Source organism: Athene noctua, chromosome 7, assembly GCF_965140245.1.
Source record: "Athene noctua chromosome 7, bAthNoc1.hap1.1, whole genome shotgun sequence".
NCBI lineage: Eukaryota > Metazoa > Chordata > Aves > Strigiformes > Strigidae > Athene > Athene noctua.
This window is the reverse complement of record NC_134043.1, coordinates 38176424-38194604: the sequence shown is the minus strand read 5'-3', so window position 1 is coordinate 38194604 and position 18181 is coordinate 38176424. Positions and strand designations below refer to the sequence as shown.

The 18181-nt window shown below is 38.4% G+C and overlaps 1 protein-coding gene across 18 annotated transcripts in view; it reads left to right on the top strand.

Annotated features, from left to right (window-relative positions):
• Positions 1-18181, top strand: part of ANKRD44 (ankyrin repeat domain 44) — a 143265-nt gene that overhangs the window by 110391 nt on the left and 14693 nt on the right. For 11 of the 18 annotated variants that reach the window (XR_012633955.1, XM_074910755.1, XM_074910763.1 and 8 more), the window contains 5 exons: positions 3420-3446; positions 9208-9279; positions 12272-12473; positions 16296-16374; positions 17382-17499. Coding sequence is in view for 17 of the 18 variants with exons in the window: in XM_074910755.1 (XP_074766856.1) it covers positions 3420-3446; positions 9208-9279; positions 12272-12473; positions 16296-16374; positions 17382-17499 (498 nt within the window). In the remaining variant the exon portion in view is untranslated. The remainder of the gene's footprint in view (positions 1-3419; positions 3447-9207; positions 9280-12271; positions 12474-16295; positions 16375-17381; positions 17500-18181) is intronic. The other 7 variants (XM_074910769.1, XM_074910760.1, XM_074910762.1 and 4 more) reach the window with 1 other exon arrangement.

Genomic DNA, 18181 nt, shown 5'->3' with positions numbered 1-18181 from the left:
CAATCCCTTCCGTCCTGAAGAATAGACTTTCAGTCAGGATTATTGAAATAACAACATCATTTTTCAGTGCCAGATTAACTCTTATTTTACTGTTTTATCCCTTGGGTAAATATGTTTGGTTTATTATTGATAGTTCATAGATGAATGTATCTAGGAATTATCTTCCCTAGAAGAAGACAGTTCTTTATGGGCATAAAACTGTTAGAGGAAATAGTACATATACAATATGAAGCTTTAATTCTGATCAAAAGTAAGGCAAAGTGGGTGCAACAATAAGATTGATTTTATGAGTAATGGTTACTAATATTTCTCTACATGCCTAATACCGAACTTCGACAAAATGTTAGGGAATTTTTTTCAGTGTTCCAGAATATGTCAAGTTTATAAAAGACCTTGCAAGATTAATTTTTTCTTCTCCTCTCCCTCCTAGTTTTTATAGCAGGTATCTGAAATAGCTTATTTCTAAATAGATGGTCACTTTAAAAAAACAACTTTGGAAGAAGAAAATGCAGTATCCAGTAGAGTTTCCTTCCCTGAGGGATCTGATCTGTGCTTCAAGCACCATAGGTCCTCAGCATTACAAAATATTTACACATTTGAGTACAGTTTAGGAAAGTCTGGTTTATCTATGAAAATATAGTTTCATTTTTTGACTTTCGTGTTTACTGTGAGCCTAATACCTTGACCAGAATTTAGCTAAATTGCTCTGTGGGTGGAGGAAAGATATTAGGAGAAATAAGGATTAAGAGTGAAAATGTCATATCCTTTGAGCCAAACAAATAGAATGTGTGTTTATGTGTTCAACCACAGAGCTCAATGACAGAAGCTTTTTTCCTGGAGGACCTTTAGGTTGTCTGGGATATTAGTGGGGTAGTTGCCCTGCAATGGATGATGTGATGTTGCTAAAAAGAGGAGAGTGGAAGCAGATTCTTGAATTCTTTCTCCATCTGTAAGAAGCCATTCATAAAGGCTGAATGGTGGGCATGTGTGCTCGCAAGCAACTGAAACTCCCATCTGCTTCCCTACTTCTAAAAATAACCTCACGTTTGTTAAGATTGGGACTGACTTCTTTGGTGTTCCGTAGTCAGGGATATCGGTCACGATCGCTGGCTGGTATTTTAGAGCTGATCACATCACCAAACTGCTTTGAAAAAAAAGAAAAATATGGTGGGTTTTTTTCATTGAAATGATCTCTTATCTCAAAATCCTTAGTGATGTGAAAAGAGTGAAATTGAAATTGTAATTTCACATTAAAATTCTATCTGGAGAGCCAGTCAAGCACTTTGTGCTGGTAAAAATAGGTTTCTGTGCAGTGTTAGGGCAAACAGAATTAAACGCCTGTCTCCTGTAGTGAAATCTCTTCCTCTGACTGTAAGCCTTGATGGATATTTTTTTTTGTTTACTCTGTTCTTCTCTTTATTCCATCAGCAAATGAAATTCAGTCTTTGGCTAATAGAAATTGAGGCTGGGAAGAAGTATGGTTTAACCGAAAACAGCATCCAAAAGGAAAGGCAGATCTCGGTCTGCCTGCCTGCAACAAGGCAATGTGCACAGCTGTCTGTGTCAGGGAGAAGGGGCAGAGGGAGATTTCTTGCTAGCAGGAGGCCAAAATGGCCATGCCGTGAAAGGAGAGGCTGGGTTTAAAGAGAAAGAAAATGCCTTTAATTACAGAGGCTGTTGCCACTGGAAAATAGTTAAGCCTTAAGCTGTGCCTTCCAACGTTTGGTTCCTTAACCTGTGGAAAAACTGAAATCAGAGACCACATAAATCTTTGATGTGGCTGCTACTAATTATATGTGTCTCTTATCAACAAGAATTTGTTCATTCATCCATCTGAGAGCAGGACATTGGTAATTAGTGATGAGTGAATCACAAATGTGGTTAGGATAGGTGTTCAAAAGCCTTTTGCCACATGGGGATCTGGCTTGGGTGCTTGTCCAGCAGCAGCCCCTAGGCCTCCTTCTGACTCGAATCTTTACTTTCTGGGTTTTCTCCTTATAAATGCCTGTCCCTCTCCACGACCAATGCCCTCTTTCTTAAAGGGAGTGTTTTGTCTGAAACCAGTTGTGATAGTGTTCCGTGTGGTCATAGCATTTCGTGTGGTGAATGACTTTGTATCTATGTCTGAGTGCTTTTCCTACATGGAAGCTCATCTTTTGGTGGAGAAGTGCAAAGTCATTAACTCAAGTGGTTCTAAAAAGGAAAAGAATTTAGGAACTTAATGCTTGAAGATAACTTTAATAAACCTAATTTGTCTGTCAGTCCTAGAAGTCCCCAAATCATGGCAAATCGATTTAATTACTTAAGTTTTGATGTCAGCATTAGTGTGATAGGCACCCAGTGATTAAATGATCAATAGGAGCCTATATATCCTAGATATACTGGTATATGTTAGCTTATAGCAGTGCATTTTGGCTTTGATTTTGTGTTTTGGAAACTAGATAATTTTAATCCTAAAAAATGTTTTCTAGAAAGCTAATGCTACTTGTGAACTCAACGAGGGCAGGAATTTACCATGTGCTCTGGCACCCTGCTGGCACTTTGGCTTGTAGGGATAGGAGTATTGCCTAGCATCTCTGAGGTTTATTTTCTGTCTCTCTGACAGATTTTCTTTTTTTAGTTTATATTTTTATTTTCCTTGAGTGGAGAAGCAAGGCACTTACTTCTGCTGACTTCTGACAGAGAATAACAAGGCCATTGCAGAACTGAAAGAGACATTTTTTCTTCAGTTTGGAAAGAGGTCACGGACTTCTGCTGTTGCCTTAAATACCTGTCTGTGTAGCTGTGTGTGTGGTGTTTAAATGTGTGAAGTATATCTGGCTCCCTCAAATCTACTGAATCCAATGAAAAAGAGCATTTGACTATGGCATATGGCATTGCATTAGACCGTATAGCTCAGAGTGAGCTGTGGCCACTGGAATTTTAGGAGTGTAATCAGGCTTATTTATACAAGGCAAGATGTTTGCCTGCATGAACACTTTGAAAAAGAAACTATCACTGGTTTGTTGGTTTTTGTAGACATTCAAAGCAATCTAATTTCATTAGGCAAAGTCTCCCACAGCGTGTGTATTTTGTGTCTGTATATCTGTATTTTGTCAATGGAGTAGATTGATCTAAACATTCTCATTATTTTGCTCTCCCCATCATCCCTTACGAAGCAATGCAACTGGTGTCTATTCACAGGAGCTGTCTGACAGCAGGCAGTAGTCATATTGCTTCAGGAGCGTTTCATCCCTAGGTGAACGGTGCAGAGATGGGTGCACGCAGGATCAGGTCTTGGTTTATGATTCTGTTCATGCACTGCTTGCAATGCAGTTTATTCTACAGGAAAAAACAAACGAAAAACCAAGAAACACTTGCAGATTACCATTACTTGAATACTTATGTCTTTAATTATTCTAATTGACATTTTTAATTAGATTGGAAGCAAAACTCCATTGGATATAGTGAGTAAATGAAAAATGATTGCATGTTGTGTATTTTCATTTTTATTTAAACTTCTCAGTATTTTGCAAATCCTTGTATTCACTCTGATAAAGCCTGAGGAAGAAGAATCACAACCCTTAACTAGCATGCCATGTACTTCAAACAACTGCATGTGTGCTGCTTTCATTTCCATTGGATTTCCTTCTTGCTGTTGCTTACAGGCTCAAGCTTTGCTAGGAAGTCTGTTGCTTTTCCTCAGTCAGTCTTAGGAGCTGTGAGTCAAGTGCACGTACCCGACTAGCATGACGTTTTTCTGGATGTTAAAGTAACTTTGCATTTGGTAATGTGAAATGGAACCAACACTTGTCTGTTTTCTGGAAGTTTGTGGCTAATTTCAAAGTGGTTCAGAGAAGAAATGTAAATTCCACACCTTCAAGTGAGTCTGGATTTAAAAAGCACTTGTGTGTATTTTACAGTAGAGGCCCAAATGAGAGGAGAGTAGCAAAAATACAATTGAAATGCACATTTTTTAAATTGACTGTCACTGTTTTTCACCAGTGCTCAAATTTTCTAGCTAAAGTGGAAAGCTTTTAAGGATAATAATTTCTCTAACAAAAAGCCTTCCTATACCTTTTACACAAGTATAGGAAATTTTGTGAAACTTTTACTGGGTAAGAGGGTCCTTAAATCAAGTATGAGGCTTTACAGTACCTTTGACATAGAATTTCTCGCCAGAAAGATGATATACATGATTGGAGTGTGAAAGTTCCGGGTTCAAATCTCTGCCCTGACTGACAAAGAAATTGGATTTCTACATCTTGGGAAGTGTCCAACATATTATGCTGACTGGTACTGGGTAGGATCTCTCACTCTCATTTGGAGCTGTCCTGCTTCATATAGTACTCGCTGGGTGAGAATCTTCTGCATAACCCACTGAGTGTGGCACCTGTATGGCTTAATATGAAATGATTTTGTATGAAGTTGAAGAGCTCCAACAGAAGATTAGTGACCTACATGAGAACAGCCAGTGGCCTGGAGGTCTGCTTGAATTTTGAGATTTAGATTTGTTTAAAGACTTGAACGTTGTTCTCTTATATGCCAGGTAAGTGTCCTGTTTGCATGGCAGTGACTGTTCTGGTAGGTATTGGATATTTAAACTTCGTACTGGAAGAGTTGCATGGACCTACTAATAAATTTCTTCAGACTCAGTCTACTTAAACTCTTGTGAAACAGCTTCTTGCTTATGTTATTTTAACTTCACCCATAATCTGTGCACATGAGTGAAACTGATGTAAATAGTGATTAATACGATTTTTAAAGCCTGATTTTGGGAAACATATCAGACATTGGGTTAAGGATGTATATTGGTTTTGACCTGATCAAACTGAAATAATTTGATCATTTGTATTTACAAATATGGAAAAATCTTATAGGATTGCTTGTCCCCCTCAAGGATATGTTTGTACCTCTTCACCTTTGAATTATTCAATCAAGAATAATTCTCAGATTTAAAAATGTGTTTCCTTGGTATAAAGTAGTACAGAGGTTATTCTGTTACTCTTTTCTATGTAATCTGAAAAAACTGCTGAGACTCTTCAATCTTGTGCTTGCTACTTGCTGGAAAAGCCTTTATTTAAAAGAAGCTGCTGCTGGTATGTTTTCTCCCAGTAGAGACAAATATCTATTGAAATTTATCAGGAAAGATGATATTAAAAATGACATCCTAGCTGATATACTTTTATTTAGTTATGAAAGTGACATTAAAAATTGTTAGTAATTGCCGCTTCTTCTGAATGACCTTGTAAGTGATAAGCTACATTGTTATGTAATTATGGCAGAAGAGCAATGTTCAACCCTTTTCTTTTGTCTTAATTGCCTATTGATCAGCTCTTCACCTGTGTGAAAATTTCTGAACGCTGTTTGCTTAAGAACCTTTCAGAGTAAAGGCCATTTATAGATTTTACACATGAAATCTAATGTTTTGCCATTTTACGATTAATATTAATAGCGTCAAACGGAAGAAGTTCATTAACAGTGCTGGAAGTATGCGTGTTGGAATGTACAAGTTGCCTTACTCATTAAAATAGTAAAACTCTCAAAGAAAAGCCACTTTAACTTCAGGGGTAGTTAGCTCAAACCTTTGACATAACTACCAGTAGTGTGCTTAAATGGCTGTGCCTAGAGGTGTGTGGGTGCATGATGGCTTTTACAGAATCAAGCGTTCTGTTCATTTTTAGGATTTGAGATAGCACCCATTGTTACAGTGTCTATGGTTTGAAATTTCTTCTGACATCTTCCTTTTAGAAGGGTAGCTTAAACCTTTTATGCATGATGAAAGTGTTATCTCCTTTTCTGCCTAATGGTAATTTTAAATTACCGAGATGCTCCATGAAGCGGCTTTTTTTTTTTTTTTTTAGAAAAAAAACCAGAGCTGATTTTTGAAATATATTACAGTCTATAAGGACAATCATATAAAGTATCCTGACTCATTAACTGGCATATCTGAGTCAGAAAAAAAAATGGAGGGGGAAAAAAACCCCTCACACCATATCCTGCCGTATAATCCTTTATTATAATGACAGAATAAAATCAAGCAGTAAATCTTCTTATGCCTGTAAATACCCTTACTGTACAAATAAAATAGTGAGAACTGTAAAAGTTATTCATCTTCATACAGAGCTGGGGGAGAGAAGACAGTTTATAATAGCAGCCTTGTAGTGCTGTTAGTTTGTAACAATAGAACTGAATAATTGACATGTTTTATCTTAATTTGTCTGCATCTCAGTCCCAAAGCATTCAAGTTCCTGTTTCAGAGCATGAAGAAGACTTTATAAACGAAAGTATTAAATAGAACTGTTATGGGAAGTGATGGAGTCATGCTGGGAATTTCCAAGAGGCAGAAGGAGGAGACTATGGGTATCCTTACCTTCTAAAAGGTTGTGGCCTAACCAGAGAGAAGGGTGCCATCAATTTCACTTGCAGTGTCTCTGCACAATTCTGACATCTGCTTAAAATCTGCAATCAATATATAGAAATGCAATCAGCTAAAAGACATCATTTCAATGGCACAAGAAATTAGAAATGAGATATGATGGGACATTCTCCAGTCAGCCACCAGTAACCATAAACTGTTAGTAATTGATGCTTACTTGTCTGTCTTCAGTGAAAAGCACTGGCCAGGTTCTGGCAGGCAGGTATGTGTCACAGCACAGCAGACACGCTTGGATTGCTCTGCGGTTTGAGCGATTCACCTTTTTAAAAACAGAGGCAGCTGTGGGTAGCTTCTTAAAGTACGCTCTAAGATGGAAGCATTATGGAGCTAGAGCCCCCCAAGGACACACTGGTTTATGTGTTCTTATTAGAAATGCATGGAATTTACTATCAACACATTCTTAAAACCATAGAAACACTGGTGAAACTGGAGAATTGCATGGTAACTTGGACCTGGCACTTTCTGTCTCTTTGCATATGATGTTTATCCTTCAGGTGACTTAGTTTTAATTGTTATAAAGCGGTGCTTGACAAGGCATATTAAAAAATTATTAGCACTGTGTCTTTAATCTTCCTCTTCCTGCTCTCCTTTATAATTTTTCTTCTTGCACTGTATGGCTATGTATTTGAACACTACCAGTTTTACCATCAAATTCTTGTTTATGCTTGACTTTATGATGGAGATGTTCAGCCTAAGGAGTAATAAGCTCATTAAGTCTAGTCTGCATCAGCCAAAGCTGCTTTAACTCTAAGCCACAGAGATGCCTTTTGTGAGGTGCTCTCCAATCCCACAATTTGTTCCTTTAGAGCCTTAATTTTGTCAATTTTCTGTGTGATTTTTTTCATCTACTGGAAAGGCAATTATGTGCCTTGTGCCAGGAGACTTTTGGAGCCTTCTGACAGGTTAAGGGAAGTATTTCTTTGTTAAGATTTTGATTGTGGCATTTCAACAGATGATGATAAATGTAATTAAAAGTGATTAAATTAGTCTGCTGTGCTGGCCTTATGGACTCAGAGTACAGGCCAGTATTAGGCAAACAGAGAAACAGTCTTAGTGCTTGGGTTTGTTTGGTGGAATCTTTTAGTTTGTTTACTCAGTAGAGAAAATCAGAATGTATTCATGTATTCAGAGCTGGCTACTGCTTCATCCTGTTTATAGCTATCTTTTACATAAGAGAAGAACAATATTTTAAACTGGAGGTGGCTCCACATGGCAAGACCAAATGTGTTTCCTAACTCTGCCCCAAACCTACTGAAAAACTGGTGTGGGACTTGATTTTTTTTTTTCTCCGCCTTACTTCAGGGAAGTGTTAAAATCTGTATTACCAGTTAATACACACACCCACTTGCTTATAAGTGGTATTTGATTCAACACACTTTTCTTTCCCAGTCCTGACGTTTTACTAGGCACAAAATATACAACTAAACAAAATTACTGCTTAATTTTCTAGCTTCTTCATAGGATTCAGATTAGTGTCCTGGTTTAATAAGAGATTTGTGACACCTTATGCATTATTAATTCTAGCTTGTATTTCAATTTTATTTTTTGTATAAATTTATCCTTGATATAGCTCTATTAAAGTCTAATTTGTTACACCAAAAGTTCAGGCATATGTCAGAGTTTAGGATGTGCCATCCATCATCTTGCAGCGTAGGCAAGCCTACTGTAGGCTTTCAGTGGTCTCTTTGGAGAGTCTTCCATGTTTTCATACGCTAGAATTGTCCAGATTGTCACAAAAACTTCCACTTTTTCAGTCTTTTCATTAATTCCTTACTCAAAAAATCCCAAACAAACAACCAAACAAAAACCCTCAAAAAAACTGTGTGAAAAATTGACTTGTAACCTTAGAAGCATTACAAGTCAGTTGTAGTTACCTGTCATGCTTTTCTTTCATTTTTATGGTTTCCTACTACTAATTTTCTGTAATATTCTATTTTCCAGTCACAAAAGTATTTGGAGAGTAACTCTCTGAGTAGTTATTAAGTAAAAGGCCATGCACATGAACAGTGCTACACAAGAAATGTTGAATTGTCAATATTGTTGTTAAGACACCGTATGATTTTCTTTGCAGTCTCAGTTGGATAAGTTGTCAGGGTTCATGTGCTATTGCAGAGTGGTGCTAATCCATAGTTACTTCTTCTGCTTGGACAGAAATTTCAAATGGTTTTGAAGCCTTAAAATGCTTTGGGATCCCTTGAAGAGGATCATATAAAAGTGCAATGCATGTTATTAGATGTTTGTAAGAGTTCAAGGATGTGATGCATTTCGGAAGACCGTCATTATAGGAGCAGGTTCTACTTTGATAAATTATAAAAATGACTGTGAATGACTCATAGCTCAGTTATAATTACTCGCAGCACTAATTATGTGTCAGAATTATCCGAAGCACTGTATCAGACATGGCTTGCCTATGCGTTACCTGTGTAACCATGAAACTGCACTTTTTCCAATGTAAGCTTACTCAGGGCTCTACTCCACAAGTCCTTCCTTCTGAGGGTTCCTTTCTCACCCAAGTAGGCCCTATGATTTCAGGGAAACTAATTAATCAGGATAAGGATGTTCATAACAAGCTTTTAAATTAGTTTTATAACTTTACCCTGTGGGAAAAAACTTGAAAATACTTTACAGAAAAGGTTGTGAAATATTTATTCCTCACAGTCCTTCAGTATACACTGCGGACATCTGAGGACAAAATATATCTTTGTCTGCTGATGTCCATGAGAACTTATCCTGTCTCATTCAAAGATGTTTTAAGACTCTTTTTTGTTTTGTTTTGGTTTGATTTTCAGCTTCTGGAAAAAACTAACAACATGTTTGAGGAATCTGATTCTGCGGCTACGAAAAGTCCTTTACATTTAGCTGTAAGTATGAGATGTGTAAAGTCTTTGATCATATCTCCTAGAATAATTCCTTAATCTCTGTGCTTGAAGCAAGTTGAATCATAGACTTGTTTTGAAAAAGCTGGGAAGGGATGTAGGCCTAACAAAACCAGGGTCTGGGCTGGAATAATTAATTAAGTTTTTGGCAGTTGAAGCTCTTGGTTCTTACTGATGACACAGACACTGAAGTGAAATTAAATGGAAAGTTGCAACTTTTATTTCTAACTAGCTTATAAATTTGGGGCTGGAACTTGTGCCTATGGATTTGATCATGGAATGGGATACTCTGAGGTTCTCCTGGAGATGTGCAGAGTGCCAGAAACTAACTGGTACACAGCAAGGTGTGGGAAAGCGTGATTAAACCCCAGCAGAGCCCTGGGAGCGTGCCATGGAAGCTGCACTATCAGGACGGGATCCAGCACATGTGGCCTCATAGATCACAATAGCTTCCCTCTCCCAAGAGCTCAAGATTCATGATCTCTCTTCCCAGTTTTCATGTGGGAATCACAGAATAGTAGAGTCTGACATGGAACTCTGTAGAACACTTAGTCCCACCTCCGTGCTAAAAGCAGAGTCAGCTAGAGCAGGTTTTCTCAGGGCTGTGCCCCATCACATTTTGAGGATCTCCAAGCATGGAGAGCTCACAGCCTCCAGGAAATCTATTCCAATGTCTGATCACCATCACAGTAAAAATGTTTTGTTTTGTTTTTGTTTTTTTCATTAAATGTTTAAATTTGGGCCCATTGCCTCTTGTCTTGTCACTGAGCACCCCTGAGAGGAGTTTGGCTCTGTCTTCTTTGCTCCCCCATCAGGCATTTATATACATTGGTTAGACCCTCCCTGAGCCATTTCTTTTTGAGGCTGAACCATTCCAGCTCACTTAGCCTCTCCTCAGGCATCTTTCACAGACTGGCTCTTCCCTGAATATCCAACCTCACTATGATGTCCTCCCCTGGAAAGGAAAACAACTTGTTTACTCAAAAATAGGGGCAAGTTTTAATTCTGTATTGATCATGTATCTCTGCTTACCAGTCAGCCAGAACAGCTCTTGGCCTGATGTTTGAATTATCCATGAGTAATCTGAGGGAACAAGAGCCAAAGCAGTTGGGTTAAAAGGCTAGGTTTGTCACTGAACTCTTCTTCCCATCTTTTCTTTCTGCAATTTGAATATTGCAGGAAGGAGAGTGTTACTCTTAAGCCCAGAGAGGAGTTACAGCCAGCATGATCACCAACATAAATTGCTGTGCTGGGAAGGGCCTTGCCCTGCAGCTGGCCAAACAGCAAACTCATTTCTTCTCTGGTCCCTCTTGGGCAGAATCCTTGCATGGACACTGCCAGCGGCTCTCCCTCTTGTATCTGTTGCTGCTTAACATCAATTCATTCACTGTGGACACCCCAAACCCACGGCCTAAAAATTAAAAACCTTACCTAAAACATCACTATTTCACACTTCAATTGCAGCTATCCAGGAGTGCCTCTGACATTTGTTTCAAACCCTCCCGTGTACTGGGGTGCCTGTGGCCATCCTTTTCCAGGTCTAGCAGTGTCCACACGAATCTCTCCACATGTGGATCCAGAAAGCCAGCAACCTACACCAAACCATGAAGCCTTGTTAAATGGCTGATAATGGCACAGGGGCCAAGGCCTCTGCACACTGACATTTGACCCTACAATGTAAACAGGATTTAGGAACAAGGGGTGGATTAACAGCCAACAAAATACTGACCTGCCATTCGCTGAGGCTTTAGTGCATGATTATGGTCATGGTGGATTAAATGACTGCACAAGCAGACCGATGGGAAGAAAAAGTCAACTTTATTATCCTGTCAAGGAGAAGATGGGGTATACAGTCTGCAAGGCCCCTTCAGCATAGATACCTCATATTGTGTCAAAGATCAGGTTGTTGCTAGTTGTTTTCGAAGTAAAATTGCCTTGAAGAAAAGCTGACAAGTGCATCAGAGTATTTTCTGAGATATGGTTTCCCTGTGCCCTAATGTCTCTTTGCTTTTTTTTCTCTGCCTTTGCCTTTCTGCTTTCCTTAAGTAGTCTTCTTGGTCTAACAGGGAAGCAACTGTTATCTGCACTCTCCTGTTCTTTTGAACTTTTAATGGTTACTAGGAGCAAGCTGCTGCCACCATTACTTAACCTTGAAATTCAGTGGCTCATTGGTTCCTTCATGTTTGCATTTCTTTTCCATTTTCATTAATTGCTTCAACTCTGGTAATACTAATTATGTGTTCACCTCTAAATAAAAAGGATGTTTTCTGTGAGTCTGACAGTAAGGAGAGGAGGGCAGTCTGTGCAAAGCTGAATGAAATGTTTCTGGTTTCTGGAGCTATCCACTGGGTTTTTGCAGTGTCATCTGTGTTTGTGCTGTTGGCCCAAATGTAGGTCTGGAAGCGCATCTACTTGTCCACTATAGTTGTTCCACCAAATGATCCTACTGGCAAGAATACTTCATGAAGCAGCAGCTATAAACAGCAGGTCAAATTTGTGTTTGTATTTGCACAAAAATGTGTTTTGAGAATTGCTTTCATTTAGTTGGAGACCAGCAGATATCATTAATTTAGCACCCAGTTAGGTGATAGTCCATGTGACCTCCGACCAGCATCACTGTAGTGAATCTAGTTTTTGAAGCAAACATTTCCCTTGAAGATACTGTAGAATGTGAAAAATGAATCGTTGATTTGCCTGTGCTGAATTGGCAAATTATTGCCTGAAATTCCTCACCTTGGGTTGTATTAGAAGGTTAAACCAAATCAACAACCAAATCAATAATTTTTTAGTTTCTTGGCTACAGTGTAATTTGGGAAAACCCTTTTAAGTTGAAGAGAGTCCTAAGGAATCAAGAAAACTGTGTGATTTCTACTGTGTTTAGGAGACTCTGACAATGTTGGATTTTATTCACGTTTTATGTGAAAATCTTTGAAAGAAAAAGGTTGTGTTCCTTACATGACACTTTTCATGTTTCAAGGCCTATAATGGTCATCACCAAGCCCTGGAGGTACTTCTCCAGTCTCTGGTAGATCTGGACATTAAGGATGAGAAGGGACGTACAGCTTTGGACCTGGCTGCGTTTAAAGGACATGCGGAGTGCGTGGAAGCTCTCATCAGCCAGGGTGCTTCTGTCACTGTAAAAGACAATGTCACCAAAAGGACCCCCCTCCACGCTTCAGGTGAGTGTGCGCTTATATTGCACTTGTGGTACACACCCTACAACACAGCAGCAGTTACCTTTATCCCTATGCACATTTCTTCTGAACAGCAGGAGATTTTGACTTGTATTGAGGACTGCTGCTTGTTAGCTGAGGTCCTACAGTTAACCCTTTCTCTTTCATTTCCTTGGTCTTTTTTCCTCTGTCCCTGTGGTTCAGTCCTCCCTCATACAGAATCCCATATTTTTCCACAGCACTACTGCTCTGCCCTTCCCTGCTTGCCTCCACTTTAACATACCTCTCTATTGCCACCTATTCTTTAAGTTACCTGGTGTTTCCCCTATGACATCTTCTCTTAATGGTTCCTCAGCCAAAAAATCAGGGGAAGAGAGAACACTTGCCTCACTGTTTCTCCAATGGAAGAAAGGTTGAAAATACAGGTAGGCTCTGATTGGTGTTGAAATTTTCCTGGTGTTCAAAACTTTCAACCTTCTGCACTGGCAACACTACAGAAATTCACCCCCTTTCAGACATTATCCATCTTCTGAGCTAGCTTGTGAACTTGCTCTTGCTGGGAGTCTCCTCCATTCCTTGTGTGTTGAGTGCTAATTATGCAAAGTTCATAATTAACTGGAATGTGTAGAATTTGCCATTTATTTAAAGGTTATTATTTAATATGTACCTGTCAGATAAATACACGGAGGTGCCAAAGGGAACGTTGCTCCTCTGGCTGTTCATCGAGGGGTTCAGTACAGCATAGCAGTGACCTCTAGTGGGAAGTGAAATTAATACCTCACTGGATAATTATTTTCAGGGCCAGATTTAATTGTCTTTCTGTTTATCTTTTAATCTTGCTTAGATTAAAATGCATATACATCCTCTAATACCAGTTTATTCTCTGCGTGTGATCATGCAAGTGCAACCTAGAAACATAAGGTCAAATAGACTATTACAAGTTTGTTTGCAGTACTGAAGAAAATGCATGTAATAGATCTTCACAGCATACTAGAAAATGCTTTCTGCCTTCTTAAATTTTGCAGCAGAACTGAGAACATTACTCCCAACAATAAATTAATCGTATAGAGATGTGCTGCCAGAGTTTACATATCACAAGTTTGAGACCATAATTCAGTGAGAGGGGGTTTTAGTTGTTTTTGATAAAAACACAAAATATTAAGTCCAGCTGATCCTCAACCTGTTAAAACTGTTGGCTTAATTTAAATAAAGATCAGTGCCACCACAAAACTGGACTTGTGTTGATCAAGAGCTTTCCTGTAGTCACTTCAAAGATAGCTGGAGGTCTGATGACAAACAAGGTGTGACTTTGGTACATCATCACTATAGCAATGATTTTGCTTTAATTTAAAAATTTGGTTGTAGTGACGTAGCAATATTTTTGTTAGTGGCTCTGACTTAAGAAATGAATTTGTTGAATAAATCTGTTGAGTAGAACTTAGTAGTTTGTTCAGTAGAATTATTTTAATACATACATTTTGTACCTTCGTACAAATTCTGATTGTATTGTGGGTTTTTTTTCCCTGTTTTAACTTATTTTTTAATTTCCCCCATCGCTGTAGTATGAGTGCCTTCCATGTAAAACGAGTAGGAAGATTCGTTGTAGCCTTTTCTGATCTGTGATACTTTTTTGCTTCTCATATTAAAAAAAAAATACATTCCAGGGATACAAGCAAAATGTTCTTTAATCTGCAGTGAAGCAAAATAAGTTAGGTATGTATTTAAAAAAAAAAAGGCAAGAAAATCCTACACACAGGAATGAGACCCTGAAGAGAACATGTACCTTAAGCAGAAGGGAAAATACCGCACAGACGAACTGAATATCTGAATTCTTAGTAAAGGAAATTTATCACTGTCACGAATTTGGAGGCTTTCAATTGTGAGATAAGTGCACTTTGGGTAAATATCCATTAAGACACTCAAGAGCTGTGCAGAGTTCTGTGGAAATTACCTCTGGAGTAAAGCTTCGGTCTCCAATTATTATAAAAAGCCACTTGTCATCTGATGATTTTTATTATGGTGTTTCATAACAATACGTTTTGCTTAGGAGGGTTTTAGCAAAGAATGATGTCACCTATCGGCAACTCTGCGTGGTGCCACTGCAGTATTCAGCGGTTTTTTCTTGCAGTGCAAGTGTAAGAGGTAAATTGGCATATTTCGAGAAATCAAACAGAATTTTTGCTGATTTAATCCCTTGAGTGACAATGCGAGTTTGCACACACAAAAGTGACTACTTGCATATGCAATACTGTGCACTGGAAAGGAACCAAAAGGCATGTGTGCCCATCCCCTTAAACGTGTTTGCCTTCATTCCTTCTAATTACACAAGCCCAGTTCTGAACACAACAGTTAAGGAGACCTCAAGTGGGGGGTTAGATTGCAGGATTCTGCAGAGCTCCCTTCAGTAAAGGGATTTGTAACTTTAGCAGAGAAATCACCTGACGAAGTATTTCTTTTTTCTGCCTGTCCCCCTCAGGGAATAGACTTCCTCTGGCCTCATAATATGGAGAATTTCCTTAGCCGAAATCATATGTTCCCTGTATAATTTTATTACCACCAGTCTTTCCTCTGGCTAGTTTAGGGAATCTGTTGCAAATGTTCCCCTAGTGTTAGTGTTGTAGCTCTGCTGGCAAAACTAATGTTCCCTGCAGGGTCTGCGAGATGCCTCGCAATCGCTGGGTCAGCTCCTAAGAGTTTCTGGGAGTATCTGTTCTAAAACTCATTTACCAAAATCCTTTTCAGATGTCGTTGTGAACAAGTTATGATTTCTCTTCCTCCTTCTGGGAGGAAGAACAGATTATTTTTTTTTTTTTCCCTGAGCCAGTGACTCATCAGCCCTGCAGAACTGTTTACATGTTATGTATAAGGCATTAGTTAGTGGTAAATAACTAAAAATGTATTTTATTTTTCTGGGTAGAGCAACTAAGAGTATTTTTGGATGAGTGATTTAAATGTGATGATGTGTGCCTGTTTCTCTGCCAGAATGATGTGACATAGGTGGTGTCCAAGGGTTTTGCCTCAGCCCACAGGGTGTAGGCTGTGTGAATGCATGACTTGCTGTAATAAGAACACAATCTATAGCTACCGAGTACAGGAATTATTGTTTTTCAAATAAGAAAATATTGTTCTCTTCATCCCATGAAAGGCTGAATCCTTTAAACCAGCTGACACACAGATGAGTTTCCAGTGTCAGTCCATGCAAAATGTAGTGACTCAGAGCTGTTTTCCAACAGCCGTGGTTACAGTTTAAAAAGCAAACGCTGTTTTTGAGAACTAGCTGCGGCTTCCAATAATGTTAAAAGAGAAAAAATGGAGAAACCCAAAGGGAACTTTAGTCTCTGGTGTTATGTGCTGTTATGCGTATGACATTTGTATCATTGGTCATTCTTTGCAGATGCTTCTCTTTTCATAGCAGCACTGAAGAACTTGCTTGTACAGTGCACACAAAATTAATGAGCCTTGCCAATGTACTGCCTACTGTGTTCCAAATGTGATCGCAGAAAGCCTTGTCTGCCTGCTTGGACTGAGGGGTTTTGAAATGCTGTCTGGTTTAGTAGAAATCATCTCAGTAGTGAAAATCACGATTTCTGTTTTATTCATTTGGGATTTTTGTATGTGAGAGAATTAATCCTTGTCTTACTGAGGTCAGGGAAAGAACAGCTCACCATTTCATCAGCACAAGTTAAATGAAAATTGTGGGAATATTCTTTTTTTAAACTGTGGAATATTTTCCTTGTTTGTAAGGAAATTTCTTGTCCGTAAGCATTACAATGGAAAGGTATCTGAAATTAAACATGTTTTGATTAAACATACTTTTTTTCTTTGTAGTCATTAATGGCCATACACCTTGTTTACGGTTGTTGCTAGAAGTTGCAGACAACCCTGATGTGACAGATGCCAAAGGACAGTAAGTTTTCTTCACAAATTTTTTTTCAGCTCTGTGATTCAAATAACATCTCAGATTTCTCACCAAAAAAAATTATTTGAAATACCGTATTTCCTGCACTTCACCTCATAGAATTTGGCAGAGGTTATAAAGTACACATTCAGTTGATCTAAGCCATGTGTAAAGGATTATTCATTAATCTTAGCCTCTGCTTCATACTTTAAACAGTTCTTCATAGATGCTAAGGGCCAGATTCAGTAAAAACTAACAAGCTTCTGAGATGTTTCTATAGAGAGTCTTTTTCTTTCTAAACATTGCTATTTCAGGGTTTACTTGGTGTATTAGACTGGTGCAGTGAAACGGTATGTTTATTTGAGGTGACACATGCATCTGAGATGTTCCTACAAAAATTTTACTTCTCGTTAAATGAGTTATAGAGGGAGAATAAAGGACATTTTTGAAGTGAAAATGTGAATGGTTTAAAAAGTTCATTTGGGGTGCCTGGAACATATCTGACTACATATAATTTTAAATGGTATTAGCCTTATCTAAGAGTAGAAGGAGAATAGATCACTTTCAGAAAAAAATGGAAGATATGTTAGTCTAGATTTTGGCTTGAATAGTTTCCTTATGTCGCTTCATCCCCTTTAAATAACTGCCAGCATTTGCAAAAGAAATTTGGGTGATTGTCATCTTGGTAAGTAGCAGGGACGTTCATTCACACGTGGGTATTGTAAAGCTGATGTGTGGCTGGAGGTGACAATAATTGTAGGTGGTTGTCTTGAATGATGTTGCTCTGTAAACTGCTTACAAATGAGCTTGTTTCCGTTTCAGTCCTGGTAGTTGGTTGTTAAACATCTTAATAATTTCATATAAGAGGTCTTCACTTGGGTGTTATATAGATGAGTATGGTGGGTAGGAACAAAGAGAAATGGAGGGCTTCCTGATTTCTCTATTCTTGTAAGTTAGCAGTGGCAAGTCATACGTAGTTTTATAGCTGTGACCAGTTTGTTTTTGTTTTTTTCTAGAACCCCACTAATGCTTGCAGTGGCATATGGGCACATTGATGCTGTTTCTTTATTACTTGAAAAAGAAGCGTCTGTAGATGCAGCTGATCTCCTGGGATGCACAGCTTTACATCGAGGGGTGACTTAATTTTCATAATTCTTAATTATTTGTTTTACTATGACTACAACTGACAAACACAGGGATATTGAATGTAGGAAATATTGTAAATGATTGGAAACATGACCAAGCACTGTCAATAAGGTAAAAAGCAGGACAGATCTGCTCTCAGTAATGCTCTGCTTTTGACTTTATTTCACATTTTCTTTAATTAATTAGCGCTAAAATACTCATTAGACCATTTTTTTCTTGGCTCTAGACACTTTACAATAGCAGTCATTATTATTATAACTGAACACTTTATGAATTCTGAATATAATTTATTTAAAAGAACTGCCTAGCAGTTATTTTCATTTTTCTTGGGGAAGATGGTGTAAATAAGTAAGCCTTAAGTTTTTTCTAGAGGTAGTGAAACTTGAGGCAGGTCTAATCTTTTCTAGGAGTCAGCTTCTTACCCAATGCGAAGTTGATGCAGGAGGTGACATTTACACAGAACTCTATGATACCTGCAGCGAGCAGTTCAGCTTAGGAGTCCAGCACAATTCCGTAATAAAAGCTGTAGCATAAAAATTCTGTTCTGTATCGATAGCAATACATGAACATGCCCAAGATCTCAAAGCTAACCTATGTATGACACAGAGGTCGCTGATAGTAGCTCACCAGCTGTTAAAGCAGCTCTACATATTTCTGATGATATTCTTGA